At 37.1% G+C, this 16,490-nt stretch overlaps 1 protein-coding gene across 2 annotated transcripts in view; it reads left to right on the top strand.

Annotated features, from left to right (window-relative positions):
* MAP3K19 (mitogen-activated protein kinase kinase kinase 19) overlaps positions 1-16,490 on the top strand; it is a 49,090-nt gene that overhangs the window by 13,892 nt on the left and 18,708 nt on the right. The window contains exons 5-9 of one of the 2 annotated variants that reach the window (XM_006196112.4): positions 1,020-1,135; positions 2,949-3,064; positions 10,318-10,414; positions 14,996-15,074; positions 15,987-16,246. In XM_006196112.4, coding sequence (XP_006196174.2) covers positions 1,020-1,135; positions 2,949-3,064; positions 10,318-10,414; positions 14,996-15,074; positions 15,987-16,246 — 668 coding nt within the window. Of the gene's footprint in view, positions 1-1,019; positions 1,136-2,948; positions 3,065-10,317; positions 10,415-14,995; positions 15,075-15,986; positions 16,247-16,490 lie in introns of those variants that run through there. The other variant, XM_006196113.4, reaches the window with a different exon arrangement.

The following is a 16,490-nucleotide window of genomic DNA, read 5'->3' as shown; positions in this document are numbered from 1 at the left end:
CAGATGAGCCAGCTAAGTTCCCAACGAGTTAAGTGACTTGCTTAAGGCCATCTCTCAAGGTAGTGGTGGCCCCTCAATTCTTGGTCCTATGCCAATCCTTTTGAATTTTGGCCTTTGAAGGAGAAAAGGCCATAAGAATATTGTTGCAGAACATCAAACATGACCCTGTCCCACAACAATAAACAGATGCAAATTGGAAGGTGTTAGGTTGGAGACCATGATCAGCTTGCTCTGGGTCCCAGAATGTGACTAGTGAAGCACATTTAATCATTGTGTTTCCCTCACCGTCATCTGTTAATAGAGTTTTCATCATTTACCCCTGGGCCTCTCTGAGCTGAGGCCTAATTCTAGGATTCAGTACAGCATAGAGAGGAGATTTGTGCTGATGCCAGGAGCCCTAAGATCAGCCAGTTGGTCTTAACAATCACAGGGCAAAGAGGAATGAAAAAGTCATGCAGAGAGAGATTTTATGATAAGATCATTCCACTCAAAGAAGATGCTATGAAATAAGCATATCAGTTTTATTTCAAAGAGAGATTCTATGCCATTCTACTATTGTGAATGATAAAAGAGCTAGCAGTTAGCATTAGGAAAAAAGAAATATTGAGAATAGGCAGTCAGCTAAATCATTGGAAAGAAAAAAACCAATCCATTCAGCTATTTGGGATGACAAGATAATAGTTTACCAAGATGTTTTTATCTTTACTTGATTTATCATATACATCATTAAAGAATGATGAAACTTTTTGTCCAAAATTGGAAATTTTCTGCAAATATTGGAATGTTTTTAGAAAGGAAGTGGCATAAAATTCACAGCCTTTTATTTTAAAATCCTTTTATTTAAAAATCTTGAAAAATTGTCACTCTTTATCTCATACATTTTGAAATCATTGTTGTTATCCCCAAACTGTGTAAGATTACTTTTATTTACTTGATGTCAAAGTTTTTCCTCTCATACTGATTTTGTTTTTCAATAGATTTAACTAAATAATCCTTCATGTTGATTCTATTCTTCCTAGAGATCCTAAACTCTGTGATTTTAGTGGAAAATCAGCAATACATTATGTGTCACAAATAGAGAGTTTTAGGAAACAGCAGTTATTGGACATTCTAATGAATTCTATGCCAAAACCAGGTAAATATTTCTATTCCATTTTCAAAATTCTCCAACTATAAAAGCCCTATTAGAAATCTTTCTTTTTCTACATGTATTTGATGGATCCATTGAAAGAAATCAACTATTTATTGAGCAGTAATTTTGTACGAGACCCAGGACTAGGTACTCTAGGGCATGCAAAGATGTCTAAGAGGTCTAAACTTTCTAAAGTGTTCAGTATGTTCAGGGACACATCACATAAGTCAGAGGAGAAAGAGCTTGTGGTAAAATTGTAAGAGGAAGAGGAACTTCCAGTGGTTCTTCCTTCCACAAAAGTATAGTCAAGAATGTGAGCAACTGCAAAAGGATCAGTTAGTATAATAGGATGAGTACAGAAGTCTGAAGCTACAGGAAGGAAGAGAAAAGGAAGGAAGGAAGGAAGAGAAAAAGAGAGAAGGTTTGATATAGGTGGGGAGAAAGACTCTGAGCAAGACAAAGAAATAGCCACAGAGGACTCGCCACTGAGCCACGTGTGACCTTGTGAAAGCTGCTTGACTTTATTATTTGATTGGCTTCTTGTTTGAAGCTTCTGGGCGGGGAACTAGGCTATCCCCAGGATGGTTTCATGGAACAGTTGAGACTCAACCCGGTCCTTTAAAATGATGAGATTTGACTGTGTGGAGCAGAGGCATCATGCTGTGAGTGAACATGGCTTATCCCAAGGGCAAACAGGAGACTAGAACCATCAGTTCATGTCAAGGAAAAAGAATACAAAAGATTAGATACATAAAGAAATTGGGTTCACTGAGGACTCATTAAATGTCAGGCTGAATGGCATAGTGTTTTTTTCCCAATAAAATAGAGTCACCAAAGAATTTTAAGCCAGGGAATGATGAAAGCCATGTTTTAGGAAAATAAACATGTCATCGTATCGGATGAATTCAAAGGAACAGACTCATGGCAGGGAAGCTCTACAGAGAAACTATAGAAGTACCTGTGTGGGTTTATAAGGACCAGAAAAAGAGTCCTTGGGCATGGTATGTAGTGGATTTGAGAGATGCTGGGTATGGTGAATCTAGAGACTACAAAACAATGCACATAACTTAGTGATGTAAAGTTGATAGAGGAGACACAGAGATAAGGCTTGAGAAAGCTGAGTTAGACACGATTCCAAAGTTTGAGCCTTAGGAAGTGGGGAGATGGAAATATAATCAACAAAATAGGGGAACACTATGGTTTGCTGAGGATGTTGGCGGTAATGGATTCTAAAACACTGCATTGGATGGAATCTTGTTCAGTTTTGTTTCAGTTGTAAGATAAATGGAAGAGCCATTACAAGAGGAAGAAGTTTTCAAGGAAGAGCCCCTGCTTATTTGAAGAAGACAGGAGAGCAGGAGAAGAATGTATATGAGAACAGTGTAGCTCAGGAATTAACTGGGAGTTCACTGTTCGGTGTTCAGAACTCTGTCAATTTAATGTGTCAATTTAATGTGGCTTCAGGGGCTAGACAGGAAGTGTGCTCCAAGTTAAAAAAAAAAAAAGCTGAGCACTTTTGTCTTTGGAAACTAGAAAGCCAATGTAATTTCCAGTTCATTGTTAGGGGTTTCACTTAGCAACTGTGTCACCTTTTTAAAAAACAAACAAGCAAAAACTCATTCATTCTGTGGACTCTTGTTGTCCTCACATCCTTTCCTGTGAAAATTATGGTCCATGCTTTATCAAGATCCCAGATCACCATTTCAAGAAAATCTTTGATAAAATGGAACTGATTTTAAAACCTAGAGCTAGATCTTGCTATGAAGTTGTTGGAGATGTGTCTTATCAAAACATGTTATAATGTTTCTTTTGGCAGAGAGACATGCTGAATCATTGCTTGACATTTGTCATGATACAAACTCTTCTCCAACTGATATGATGACAATCACTACAAACCAAAATATAATCTTGCAAAGCATCAGCAGCAGTGAGGTAAGATGCTCTCTTTAAAGAAACAAACTAACAAAAAATGGATAACCAACTCCATCTACATTTACTGCATTTCCATCTACATAATTTGTGTTGCTTGAATATTTTATAACAGTCATATATTACAATTCTATACTTAAATGTGATCATAAGGAAACTTAAAGCGCAATTACTGACAGTGTTTCGTGAGTTCAATCTCAGAGAGTAATTAGGTAGTCAATTCTGAGTCTCATGCATTGTGTGTGTGTCTGTATCTAATACCACAGAAGATTGTTGCTGTTGAGTCCATACTAAGTAATAAAATGTAGCTTGTTTTTATGGTATATTAATGTGGAAAAGGAGAAGATCATTAACCTGGTCATGTCAAATCCATCAAGATGCCTCCCTATGGCCCTGGTCATCACCCTTGCCCATGATGAATGATTCCACAAAGTACAATAACAGTACTTGTAACAAACATTGTGATCCATAGAAACCTGTGGAATGATTCCCAAGACATACAATAAACTGGTAACAGTGGTTGCCCAAAGGGACAGAACTGGAGATGAACTTCACACTGTATACTCACTGGTATCTTTTGAATTTTTATAAAAATTAACATAGTCCACACAGTTAAAAATATTACTACTCTATTTTTTATTGGTAAGAAAAATATTACTACTGTATATTTTACTGGTAAGAAATAATATAATAAGAAATAATATGGTGAAGTTTTTTTTTAATTAATGAGGTACAGACTATAATATGTATAAACATTATGAAGAGTTTTGGAGACAGTGGAGTAGAGATCTTTCAGCCACTTCCTCCTTCCAAAAATCATCCCCAAACAACAAAGAAAACAAAGACCAAAAAATTAAGCGAAAAAATTGGTTTGAACTAACTATGGATTCATAACACCTTATTAAAAGTAGTACAGAGAGGTCCCGTTCAACTTTTACCGGCTTCCCTCAATGGGAATTACTGTCATAACCGTAGCTGGCTGTCAACACTGGGACGTTGGCATTGACACGATACAGTGAACTAGTCTACAGACCTTATTTGGACTTCACTGTTTTTCACATGTGTTCCTTTTTCTTTCTCGTTCTGTTTGTGTATGTCTGTGTGTATAATTCCATGACATTTTATCCCCTAAATCATCATAATCAAGATACAGAACTGTTCTGTCACCACAAAGGAACCGCCTCTTACCACCCACTTTATAGCCACCTTCTCTCCACTCACCTCTGGCAACCACTGATCTGTTCTCCAGCTCTATAGTTTTGGCATTTCAAGAATGCCATGTAAATGCAATTATCACACATGTGAACTTTTGAGATTACCTTTCTCTACTCACCATAACACTCTTGAGATGGATCCAAGTTGTTGTGTGTTTCTTTATATTGCTAAATAGTATTCTATTACAATTCTATTTTGTTCCACAGTTTATTTAACTATTCCTTCATCGAAAGACATTTGGATTGTTTACAGTTAGGGACTATTACAAATAAAGTTCCTGTGAACATCCATGTACAGATTTTTGTGTGAACTTACATTTTCATTTCTCTAGGATATGTACCCAGGAGTCTAATTACTGGGTCATATGGTAAATGTACATTTAACTTTTAAAACATTGCCAAACAATTTTCCAGAGTGGCTCTACCATTTTCTATTCCCACCAGCAATAAAGGAGAGATCCAGTTTCTCTACACCCTTGTCAACACTTAGTACTGTCAGCATTTTAAATTTTAACCCATTTTTAAAATTTTAACCATACTAGGTATATGGTGGTATCTCATCGTGGTTTTAATTTGCGCTTTTCCTAATGACTTTTTTAAAATATTTATTTGCCATCAGCATAAGTGTCAGTTCAAATATTTTGTCCATTTTCTGATCTGATTGTTCTCTTATTGTTGGGTTTAGAGAATTCTTTATATATTCTGGATATATGACTCACAAATACTTTCTGCTAGTCAATGAGAAAAACTTGTTTTTCCCCCACCTTTTAACAGTTCTTTTATCAAACAGAAATTTTTAATTTTGATGAAAACCAATTTATCCATTTTTTTTCTTTATGGGTCTTGATTTTTATGTTATGTCTAAGAAGTCTTTTACTTGATCTGGGTCCTGGTGACATGACTCTGTTAGTTTATAAAAATTCACAAATCTATGCACTTACGATATGTGTACTTTTCTGAATGTATGCTATACTTGAAAGGAAAGGGAAGGGAAGGGTTGTGCCTTCAAATATCTGAGAAAAGAATATGGTTTTCAACCTAAGGTTTTATATCCAGACAAACTATATATCAAGTATTAAAGCTGAATAAAGACATTTTTCATACACACAAAGGTTCAAACATTTTACATTTCATTAACCTTTTTAAGGAAGCTGCTATGTGCTCTATTAAATTAAGGAAATAGATAAAAAATAGAAAGAAAAAGTGAATTCATGATTCGGGGGATCTGGAATCCAACACAAGAGAGGAGGGGATCCTTGGTATAAAGAAGAAGACAAGTCCCAGGGCTTCAGCTACATGTCAGATCTAGAGAACAAAGAGCTCTGATCATTGTGGGGTGGGCGGTGCGGGGGAGAACACGGTAACAGAAACTTCCAGGAAGAAAGTGGAACCAATATATTATCTGATATATTTAACCAAGTGGAGAGACCACTGGAGGTTGGGAGGATTTAAGATTTAAAAAAATACAAGAAAATGAATTAGATACTAAGTAAAATTGTGAATGAAATAAAAACAGGGGTTTGAGTTTTGGGGGAAAAAAGTTCCATGAGAAAGAAAGCATTATCACACTACACTATTATTGTACTACTATAGTGCAATACATATATAAGTATACTATGATATTCAAATAATCATAATTTGAGGGGGAAGGCAATAGCTCAAGCGATAGAGCGCATGCTTAGCAAGCATGAGGTCCTAGGTTCAATCCTCAGTACCTCCTCTAAAAATAAATAAACAAACCTAATTACCTGCCCCCCCTGCCAAAAAAAAAAAACAAAAAAACAAATAATCATAATTTGAACTTTGTCAATTGATTTAACACAAAAAAGAGAATGAATTTACTGGGAGGATAGGGATGGCGGATAAGAATGTTAAATTGTCAATGGCAATAATAAGAAGCTGGTAGGTAATGTATTACTTTAGTGACGTGACAGATAGCAGGATAAATATATTATCTAGAGATGTGGAGGAAAATACCAAAGTAAACAGATAAAAGGCTGAAACTGGCTGCTTCTTGGGGAAAGAGTGGGGAAGAAAACCAATGACCTTTTTGTTATGTTCTTTTTTTTACCAGTATCTGACCTTTTTAAAATGTGCAAATTTGATCAAAATTAAAGTTAATTAAAAATTAAAATACAGAAATAGTTAAATCAGGACTCCTCTGGGGCATGGGATGGAATGAGGTAGAATGGAAATGTTTATTTTTTAATACTATCTGAATATTTTATCTTTGTGCATTTATAAATTTTTCAAACAGGTTAGCCTGCTTTTTTACCAAAGTTGCTTTCATACAGTTGTTCTCAACATGGGGGTGATATCTCCCCCTGGGGGCATTTGATAATGTTCAGAGATATTTTTGGTGTCAAAACTGGGGCAGAGGTGCTACAAGTGCTACAAGTCAGTAAGTGGTTAGAGACCAGGGATATTGCTCAACATCCTACAGTGCACAGGACAGTAAAGGATTATCCAGCCCCAAATGTCAACAGCAGTGAGGCTGAGAAACCCTGCTGTATAGTAGGTCTTGTCACAACACTGAAGGTGGCATTGTTTTGGGTTACTAATATTATACAGTAATTGGAATAAAATACCTAGCAACCGATCTTTAAAAAGAGTGTCATGCATCAGAAATTGATACACTAAAACATATTTACTTTTCACTTTTTTGTAGTATATTTAAAAATTTTCTTTTTTAAGAAGACTGAAAACCCCTTCATATTAGTACATTTTTTTTTCATGCAGCTTGAAAACGCTTTTTGAACTTTCTATAGTTTTCTTATTGCAGTTGAAATAACTTTGAACTCATTTCTGAGGGAGAAATAGACTCTCTCACTATTGAATTTGCCTCCTCTTCCCTAGTGTTTTCTCTAGGGTTTAAATTGCAAAACCCAAGGTCATCCTTCACTTCTTTTCTTTGAATGAAAGCTCGCTTTTCTTCTCGGTTGTCTGCAATAGGTTTTTATAGTTTACAAATAGAAGCAGCTGCCTTGCCTGTAGGATGCTCCTGAGAGGTGCTTTATAGCCTCTCCCAATCTTTTCTCATCTAAGGAGAATCCTCTTTCCAAATTTAATTACATATGATTTCTACACCTCTTTTCTCTTCTGTATGTTTGGCCTTCTGCTGTTTGCAGATCAGAACGCCATGCACTCTATCTGGTCTGCATCATGTCCTGCATCATTGTCAATGGTTGATGAACTCCATTTATGTTTGGGATGTGCTATTCTAACATTTTCTCTCCTTCACTCAAGACTGAGTATCATTATTTCAATTTTCTGCCTCGCGGCACCCAAGCACACTAAAGTCGTTCATATTTAGAATTCTAAAAGAAATCAGAAAATTCTGAGCTGTTTCTGCTTTAGTCTTCATTTCCACGATAATCTTCAGAGTAGATATTATTCCCAACAAGCTTTTTGTTTGTGATGCTTATGGTTTTCCAGTTTATTCTCTGGAAGAAATTTTTGTTGGGCACTTGTAAGTATCACACATTTTTAATCTTTTACTGTGCAAAACCTGTAAATTAGGTTTGAGTATCCTTTCTCTCAATTTTGCTCACTGTTACTGATTCTTTTCTTTCTGGATCTTGTTGAGAGTCTCTGTTTTAAATTTTTCATGGTAACAAGAAAGTAGAGTGCTTAAGACCTCTGGAACCAGACTTCAGAGTCTGGGTGTGAATCCTGGTTCTACCATAGGCTAGGTTTGTGACCTTGTGTAAGTGACTAAACTTCTCTGGGCCTCATGTATAAAAAAGATGATAATAGTTCCCACCTTTAGAGTTGTTGTGAGGATTAAATCAGTTAACACGTGTAAGGTGCATAGAACAGTGTCTAGCACTGTACATGTAAATGCTAAGTCATCGTTACGGGTTTTGTAGGTACGTGTGTCTTTCAACTTTTCCTAAAAGACCAACTGATGAATGAACTGAGCAGCTGAGAGCGACCACAGCTCATTAATCAATACAGAAACCTGAAATGAGAACCAGTCGTATATCTAACACTTCTGAATGAGGGCGGCTATTTCCAGTTTAACATAAAAATTTCATTGGATCACTGTAATGATATGAAATGGTAGAAATATATTTTGAGATCTCATAGAGTGTTCTAGACTAAGAATCTGAACAAAAACTTTATATACTAAAAAGAAAAATTCCATAACTGCTGAGCATCTGAAACTATCTCCAACTTTTCTACTAATCAAAGCATGCCCATTCAAACAACAATAAGATGACCATATATTACATTACCCGAAATGAAAAGTGATGGTAATTGACAGGAGAAGGTATAGTGAAACACACTCATGAACTTCTGGTGGAGAGAAGTAGTAAGTGTAACCTTTACTTTTAAAGCAATGTGTGTTAAAAGAAAAAAACACAAATTTTTCTACTCTTTAGATCAATAACACTATATTCAGAATCTACTCTAAAGAAATAATGCAAAATTGGGGTATTACTTGTAAAGATGTTTGCAGCACTATGTGTAATAATGAAGAATTAAAAACTGCCTAATATACATTAAGGGGCTTATATTGTAAGACCCATGGGGCTTACTAAATACTGTAATGACCCTCCGATAAAATTCCATTAAAGTTATGTTTACTTAGTAAATTGCTATGTAATTTATACTTGTTTTAAGTGAAAAAGCCTCATACAAAATGATATAAGGCAACTGTATTTTTAAACACTTGGGAAAAAAACAAAGAAAATATCATTTCCATGTTAACAGTGTTTGCTTTTTGTTTGTAGGATTGCAGGTGATTAATTTTTAAAAAAAGAAGTCCTCTCATCTTTGTAATTGGATGGGAGGGAGAAGAAATTTGCCAGATGGTGGTAGAATTTTTGAAATGTAGAGAATAAGCAATGAAATTGACAACAGTCTAGTGTGAAGGTGAACTGGTCCAGGCTGTCCCATCTGCTATTGACAACCAGGGCCCCTAACCTTTGCTGGGAGGTAGAAAATGCTTTAAAAGACACGGACTAATGCATAAAAGTGAACTATGTCAACTAAGTTATTATAATTGAGTATCTAAAATATTTTAATGGCAGTATACATGGCAGGTTCTTTTTTTTTTTACTGTGATAATTAAAATGAACAAAGCAAAAAGAAATGATTTCTAAGCTGACTTTGGAATTAATGAATGAAATATCAGAAGCTTTGTGATAAAGGCTACCCACTTGTCCAACAGGCATCTGCATTTAGGTCAAAGACTTTTTATCCAACAGTCTCCTTAAATAGATGGTTTACCCAGATCACAGAAACCAGAGAACTAACTATAACATCCAGGTTGTGATGGGATATCTTCACTGCTACTTGTATCTATCACTGTTCTAGACATTAAAAAGGGCAAAATCACCAGCAACAACTACTAATGAAGGAACCTGTCAACAACAATGAATTCTAATGAGAAAGCATTTCTTCTTCAGGGAGTTAGGAGTATTTTTCGTAAATCAAGTTGTTTTTCAACCATGTTTTTCAGCGTAATGATTTTTTACTAGAGGGTAAAAGGGAAGTTTGAGAGGTTGCAGGCCATGATTAGATCAGAAAGCTGTCATACTGAAAAACTTTAATAAGCTTTGCTGCCTCCTTTCAGTCTAAGGTTATATCTGCATCTTCCATATGGAGCAGGGATTTCCACCCTCACCATTTGTAAATGATGCCCCAGGGAGGCATTATGGAAAATATCATGTTCCTTTGGGGTTGTTCACTGACTGTAGCCAAAGGATTCTTTCCAGTTACCCACCCAAATGGAATTTGTGGCAGGTTAACAGCCTGGAAGCGGGCATGATAAACTATAAAATATTGAATTTCTATGTGTCTGTGTGATTTCAGCTTTCATCTTCGTTTTTGATTATGCAATTAATCACATCCATGTCTGTCTGAGCCTGGTGCTCCAGGAGTGAATACTTTCCCATTATTTTAGTCCTAAATACTTGATCCAATTTAAAAAGCATCCACAGTGTGAAACTTCAGCCTAGGAAAAAAAATCAACATTCACTCTGCCAACCAAACAGTACATCGAGCAACCTGAGTTTCTGTTTTATGATATTTCAGGAGTTTGACCAAGACGAGGACTGCAGTCATTCCATATTGGCTAGTGAAGAAGGAGAGCCAGGTGGTGATGGACACGATTGGCAACCCAGGACAGAAGGTATCCATCTTCTGCCCTTTGATGTGTTTACAAAGATAACATTATTTGTATTTCCCCCCTAATTTCAGTAACACTCAGTGCAGAACTTTGAAATCATAGACAAGCACACAGGAAAAGAAAAACCACTCATCACCCTATCCTTTGGTCCATATCTGAATCTGTGTCTTGGCCACCTGCCCTGCCAAAATGAGCATCTCTCTTCTGTCTCACCTCTTTGTTCCGCCCCATTCCAGCTCAGCCCACTGTTCTCTGCTCTTTCTTTCTTCTCTGATAACATCTTTCCCCCATATCTTTCCTCTTAGAGTATTTTGTCAGCTCCAGGGATCTGTCCTCTTCCAGGACCAAGCATTTCTCTGGCTGTTATAACACAGGTCCTCCCTGGATGGGGAGAAGGGGCACTGAACAAGGCTCTAAAGCCCCCAAGTCTCTGTCTTTTATTCTGGGAGGACATAAGTCTGGAATTTTCCAAACAACGCCCATCCAAATATGTCATCCTGTCCTACCCGTAAGCACCCTTGCATTGAGCAGACCATAAGGCATCTGCAGATTCTCACTGCAGAAAGTAGTTGCCACAGTGATCACATTTGTCTGTTATCTACCTGCCTGTAAACTTCTTAAATTAAATGTTTACTTGAACTGGTCCAGTCTCTCTCTGGCAGGTCTCCTACTTCCATTTCTAACACGCCAGGGAAGCTGCCCCTTGGATGTCTTTCTTCTCATCCCCATCAGCCACCCTGAATGCAGCAGCGCTGTCCTAGCTGCTGTCTCCTTTGACCCCTTATGTGATGCTGCCCTCTTCTGGGGAGTCCTGCTTTTCTCAAACGCACTCGGAATCTCCTTTCCCCTGACTGAGGGCGAATAATTCAGTAACATTTGCAATTATTAACATCAGGAAGCCTGAAAAACCTAATTAAAATAAACAAGTCCTGATCCCCTTCCAAAGAGTCCTTGTGATGTGCCTTTGACTCTCAAAGACTTCAAAGCTGAGTTCTCAGAAGCTCAAGTGATTACAAGAGGTTAAAATAATGTGTTTATTCTGCTCCATTTGGAGATGACTTGCCATCTGAGGTGTTTATAATTCTTTTTAAATCGATTTGTAATATTTTAGGCTTTCATATAGAAACCATAATACTTACGCAGAGATTCTACTAAGCTCTTGAAGTTTTAAGCTTTCATAACTTGGGTTACACTATCTAAGGAAGCAATTAGGTCTCTAAATTTTCTTCTCATAGTTAGTAAGAGTCTTCAGTAGAGCTAGTTGCTCTTTTAAGTCACGAAGTCTGAAATAAACATGGTTGGGGCATTATTGTGCATTGTGTTCATCTTAAATAGCACTAAATGTCTTTAAATCCATTTACACTCTATTTACATGTTTCTAACATACTCCAAGTTGTTACTTTTAAGGGCTTGCACACTTAATGAAGACTTTATGCATATACCATGTGACTCTTTATTCTGTTGTACATATATACACTTAATCATTAGTTTATATCTGTTTGTTCATTGTGTTAGTCTGTTAAAAAGGGAGCATCACTAACTAAAATATAAATAACTCTACAACTCACTCTTAGACTTTAACAACTAAGTATTCCTGCAGCACACATTTGCTTTATTATGAGCTTTTGTAATATGTATGAAATTTGTAAATACAATTTACAAATTTGGATGCTCCTCTCACCACCACCACCACCAAATCCCTCATCCTTTCCTTAGTATAAAAATCGTCTTGCATTCCTCAATCAGCTATTTTCTCAAAACATATCAGATGCAAACCTTGTAGGCTGGAAACTGAGCATGTAAAATTACTCTTTTCATGAGAATAAGAAACTTGTTTCCTGAAATTACTGGGCTTAAATTTTTTTAATACAGTGTGTATACATCAGGATTGTTAAGTGCAGATAACAGAATCTACTCTACTTGGTTAAAAAAAAAAGGAAATTTTTAAAGATATTAGAAAGTTCATAGACAATTAAAAAAAAAAAAACAACCAAAGGAGAACAAAAGACCCCAGTCTGGGTTGCAAGAAAGAATTCTTGTAACTACATCTAAAAACTGGCTACTGACCCCCAGATCACGCTGCCTTGGCCACAACCGGGAGCTGCTCCCACGTCAATCTTAGAACCTCCATCCTCTGCCCCAGCATCAGCCAAAGGATGCCTGTGGCTTATCTTTGTTCATGTAACTCATGTCAATCTCTCTCTCAAATTAGCTTTCTGAATTCTAGTGGCAGAAAAGGCTGGAAAATGTAGTGTTAAAAAATTCCACTGAAATTCATGATTCAGGAAATTAATAAAACATGGAGAGGTTATCAAAATATTTTGAGCCTTGAGGCTTATCCAATTAAACAAAATAAGTGGAAAGCATGGAAAACATAGGAAACTAAGACTTTTCTGGAGAAAATAATTTTTCTTCATTGAATAAATTAGGCTAGACCAATTTTAAGTTTTCATTTTAATAATAGCTTTAATATTAAATTAATAATCGTCTTCAGACTCTTTTGAATGTAATTTGTACCTCTTCTGCAAGGAAATTATGTTTCTGGCTATGTTTAAATGTTGCCTTTTAGTTTCTCTCACTGTAACATATTCTGGTGGGGTTAGTTTACATCTTCTTACCTGGAAAGATGTATTCAGATAGGAGCAAGTGTTTCATTTTTACACGTGACAGTGCAACTTCTTTTCTGGTCCACCGGGTAGGTTTACTGGCTCCCACGTCCACTCACAGTATTCAGGAGACAGAATAGAGAACAGTGATTCCCAATGATTTCAGAGTCAGTACATTTTATAATCTTTTTTCTCCTCCCACCTTTTAGAAGCCGTTAACTTTTCAGTTTCTAAAAAGGCAGCTATTTTTTATGCTTCCTTATTATATCTTTGTTCCTTGGTTTAAAAAAAGAAATCAACCAATGAGCAGATTTTGAATGCATTAAAGTTGCTTAAAACATTCTGGGTTTATTAGTCCTCAATAATTGTAAAAGTACAGTCATTCTTAAGAACATGTTCACATGAAGACACTGTCCAATTTTCTAATTTCCACAGCAAAGTGCTAACTGTATCTAGTCTTTGTTAGAACATCCTTTTCACTGACTGTTTAGTTATTAGGAATGTATGCTGCATGGTTTTCTTACTTTAACACATCAGCTGGGATGTTGTCCTCAAGGATGACTACAAGAATGGTATGAAAGACATCCATCTTCCTTTCCACACAAAAGTGGCCCTGAGCATGTCATATCACCTCATGGCTATCAGTTTCTTCATCTCTAAAATGAAGAGTTATGGACCAGATGACCTCTAAGTTACTCCCAGCAGTATAGTCCCAAACCTTTCATTTTGTGTTACAGAAATAGTGTAGTGATAGTATATTTTAACAGTTAAAAAAAAATCAGTCATCCCAAGGAACTTCATTTTTAGAGACTACAAACAATACTTTTCTTTTTGGAAACGTTTACTTCAAAAAAAAAATACTACTCTCATAAGTAACACAGGCGTAAAAATTGAACAAGAAAAATGCTTTCAAAATGGTGGTTCCCATGTATTTGACAAAATAGACAAAGTCCTCTAAAAATAATAAAAATCTTTATTGAGATAATGTTGATGATGACAGTTATTAAAGAACTTTCCCAAGATCACCCCTGAAGTGGCAGAGGAGGGACATGGACCCAGATCTCTGATTCACGCCTGCTCAAATCTTCACTGTTACACTTCCCTAGCATTCGATCTGTGGGGCTGATTAAAAGCATGTCTCCTTCAGCACATGCAGACGGGATGAACAGCTCTGACAAATACACGGATGGGACTGAATACTGGGACAAGCACCTCGTCCTCCTGGAAGGACACTCCTCTATGCCCCTACACACCTTTTGCACATGTACATCACAATGCTTACCTGGCTAGGCTCTTTACTTTCTTATTTATAGGCTCCGCTAGGACCACAGCTGTACCTCATTTGTTTCTACATTTTCAGTGCAAAGAGTTAGGCATGGTGTATACTTGCTAAAATTTTGTTGAGTGGAAAAGAAATGAATAGATGAACAAACCTTAAAGGACAGGCAGTTGTGGTTATGGTTCACACTAGTTTTTGTTGAAAATTTGTTTACCGTGTTATATTGTAAGCAAGCATCAATTCTGTAAGCTGGAACTTACTGTCTTAAGAGTTATACTGGGAGTCATTCCCTGGAATCAGATAAGAGATGATCAAATTACAAACATAAGCAAGTTCCCACGGGGCAGCATAAGTGATCTCGTTTAATTCTCACAACAGTCCTGTGAAGTGGGGGACATCAGTTACACCTGACAGAAGGAGACCTTGTGTTCTCCACCAAGGGAGAAAACACTGCTCATCCTAAAATTTTATTTTACCTCTGGAAAGTTTTGTTCTACAATGTTTTTGCTCTTTAAGCAAGCATTTATTTAGGACAGGAAAACATACAAAGATAGCTAACCCTCAGTCCCTGGTTAATATCCATTCTGTAATCATCAAGAACAGGTAAGCCAAATTACCGAAAAGAAAATATTCGATTCCCAGTCGCCACTGCAATTCATTACTTTCTTCTTCCTCCTACTATTGTATCTGTTTCTATAGGTGTTGAGATTATTGTTACTTTTCCAAGAGATGTCAGTCATCCCCAGGAAATGAGCCAAGAAGACTTACAAGAAAACAAGTAAGGAATATTCTTTGAAAGGTTAGCTAGGAATTGAAGTATATACTTGTGGGGCACATTTTTAGTAATTCAACTGCCCAAAACACCCAAAAGCAGGAGTCATAATAAATATTATTGTGGCAAGAGCCAGATAATAAATATTTTAGGCTTTGTGGGCCATGTGGTCCTCTGTTGCAATGATTCAACTCTGCAGTTGCAGCTTGAATGCCACCGTAGATGGTATGTAAACAAGTGGGTGTGATCCAGTCAAAATACCAAGACAGAGTGGAGGCTGGATTTGGGCTGAGGGCCACAGTGTGCTGACCCTGCAGCAGCGCTACCCAAAATCAAAGTTCTGCTGTCCTTCTGTTACCCACCCGTTCAGGGTGAAGGCAGTACAGAACTTGGAGATTTAAACCTTTAAAAAGTGGTATAGCAATTGGACAAAGTAATTTTATGTTCATTGACCTGACAGTGAAAAAACTGGGGCTTATTTTCATGTTTTTGATTTTCTTTTCATTTTTATAGTAATTTATGATGCTACATCTTGTAAAAGTTTCAGTTCACAATGGAATGGAAACTCTGATTCTTCACCAAAGATAGCTTGAGAAGCACTGGGCTGGTGCTTACCTTTGGAGAAGTAAAAGGGTGCATCCCCTATGCCTGCCCTTTGCCCTTCTGATTTCTCTGCTCGAGGAAGCAGGGACTGGGAAAACTCAAGTTCCAGGGGCAGAGGGCAGATGAGATGGGGAGCAAGTCAGAGGGTGGAGGGGTCTGGTCCTTTCAGGAATATAGCCATTCTGCTCAGCAGCAGCACTATTTGGAAATAGTCCTTCAGACAGTCCTCCAGTGATGTCAGTCTGGCCTGTGAACTAGAGGTCCAGCAGACATGGGGAGTGACTTGTAAATCAGACCATCTCCTCCCACTTTTAGTCGGATAACCTCAATGCATCAGGAATGGGCACAAGCACATTCTGTTTCCCTTCCGAGTGAGACCGAGATGGTGAGCTCTAGGATGAAGACGGTGACCACACGGCCTGTACTTCTGCAGAAAGAGGAAACTTCCAAGGAGCTCTGCAATGTGAACTTGGGCATTTTGTTGCCCAGACTTTGCTTAGAACCAAACATCTCCAAGTCTGTAGCCAGAGAAGACATTCCTCACTTTCTGAAGAGGCAGCAAAGAAAATCTGAAGGTGAGTTCATTTAAGTATACAGTGATTTCTTCATTCTTCGGTGAATAAATATTCATCTTTTTTCTTGAGCATTTGAAAATCTTTACAGGGAACTCATATTTGGTTAATTATTATCTGTGGGGTTTTCGGGGGCTTACATTGAGGATGCTCTCTTCCAAGACTTGAGTTAGCCGTTCTATCTAGCCCAAGACTTATTAACAGGTAGCAGCACTGATACCAGCGTCTCCCCTTAGGGCACTGCTGA

This window comes from Vicugna pacos, chromosome 5 (genome assembly GCF_048564905.1).
Source record: "Vicugna pacos chromosome 5, VicPac4, whole genome shotgun sequence".
NCBI classification, from domain to species: Eukaryota; Metazoa; Chordata; class Mammalia; order Artiodactyla; family Camelidae; genus Vicugna; species Vicugna pacos.
This window is presented reverse-complemented; position numbering and strand designations above follow the sequence as displayed.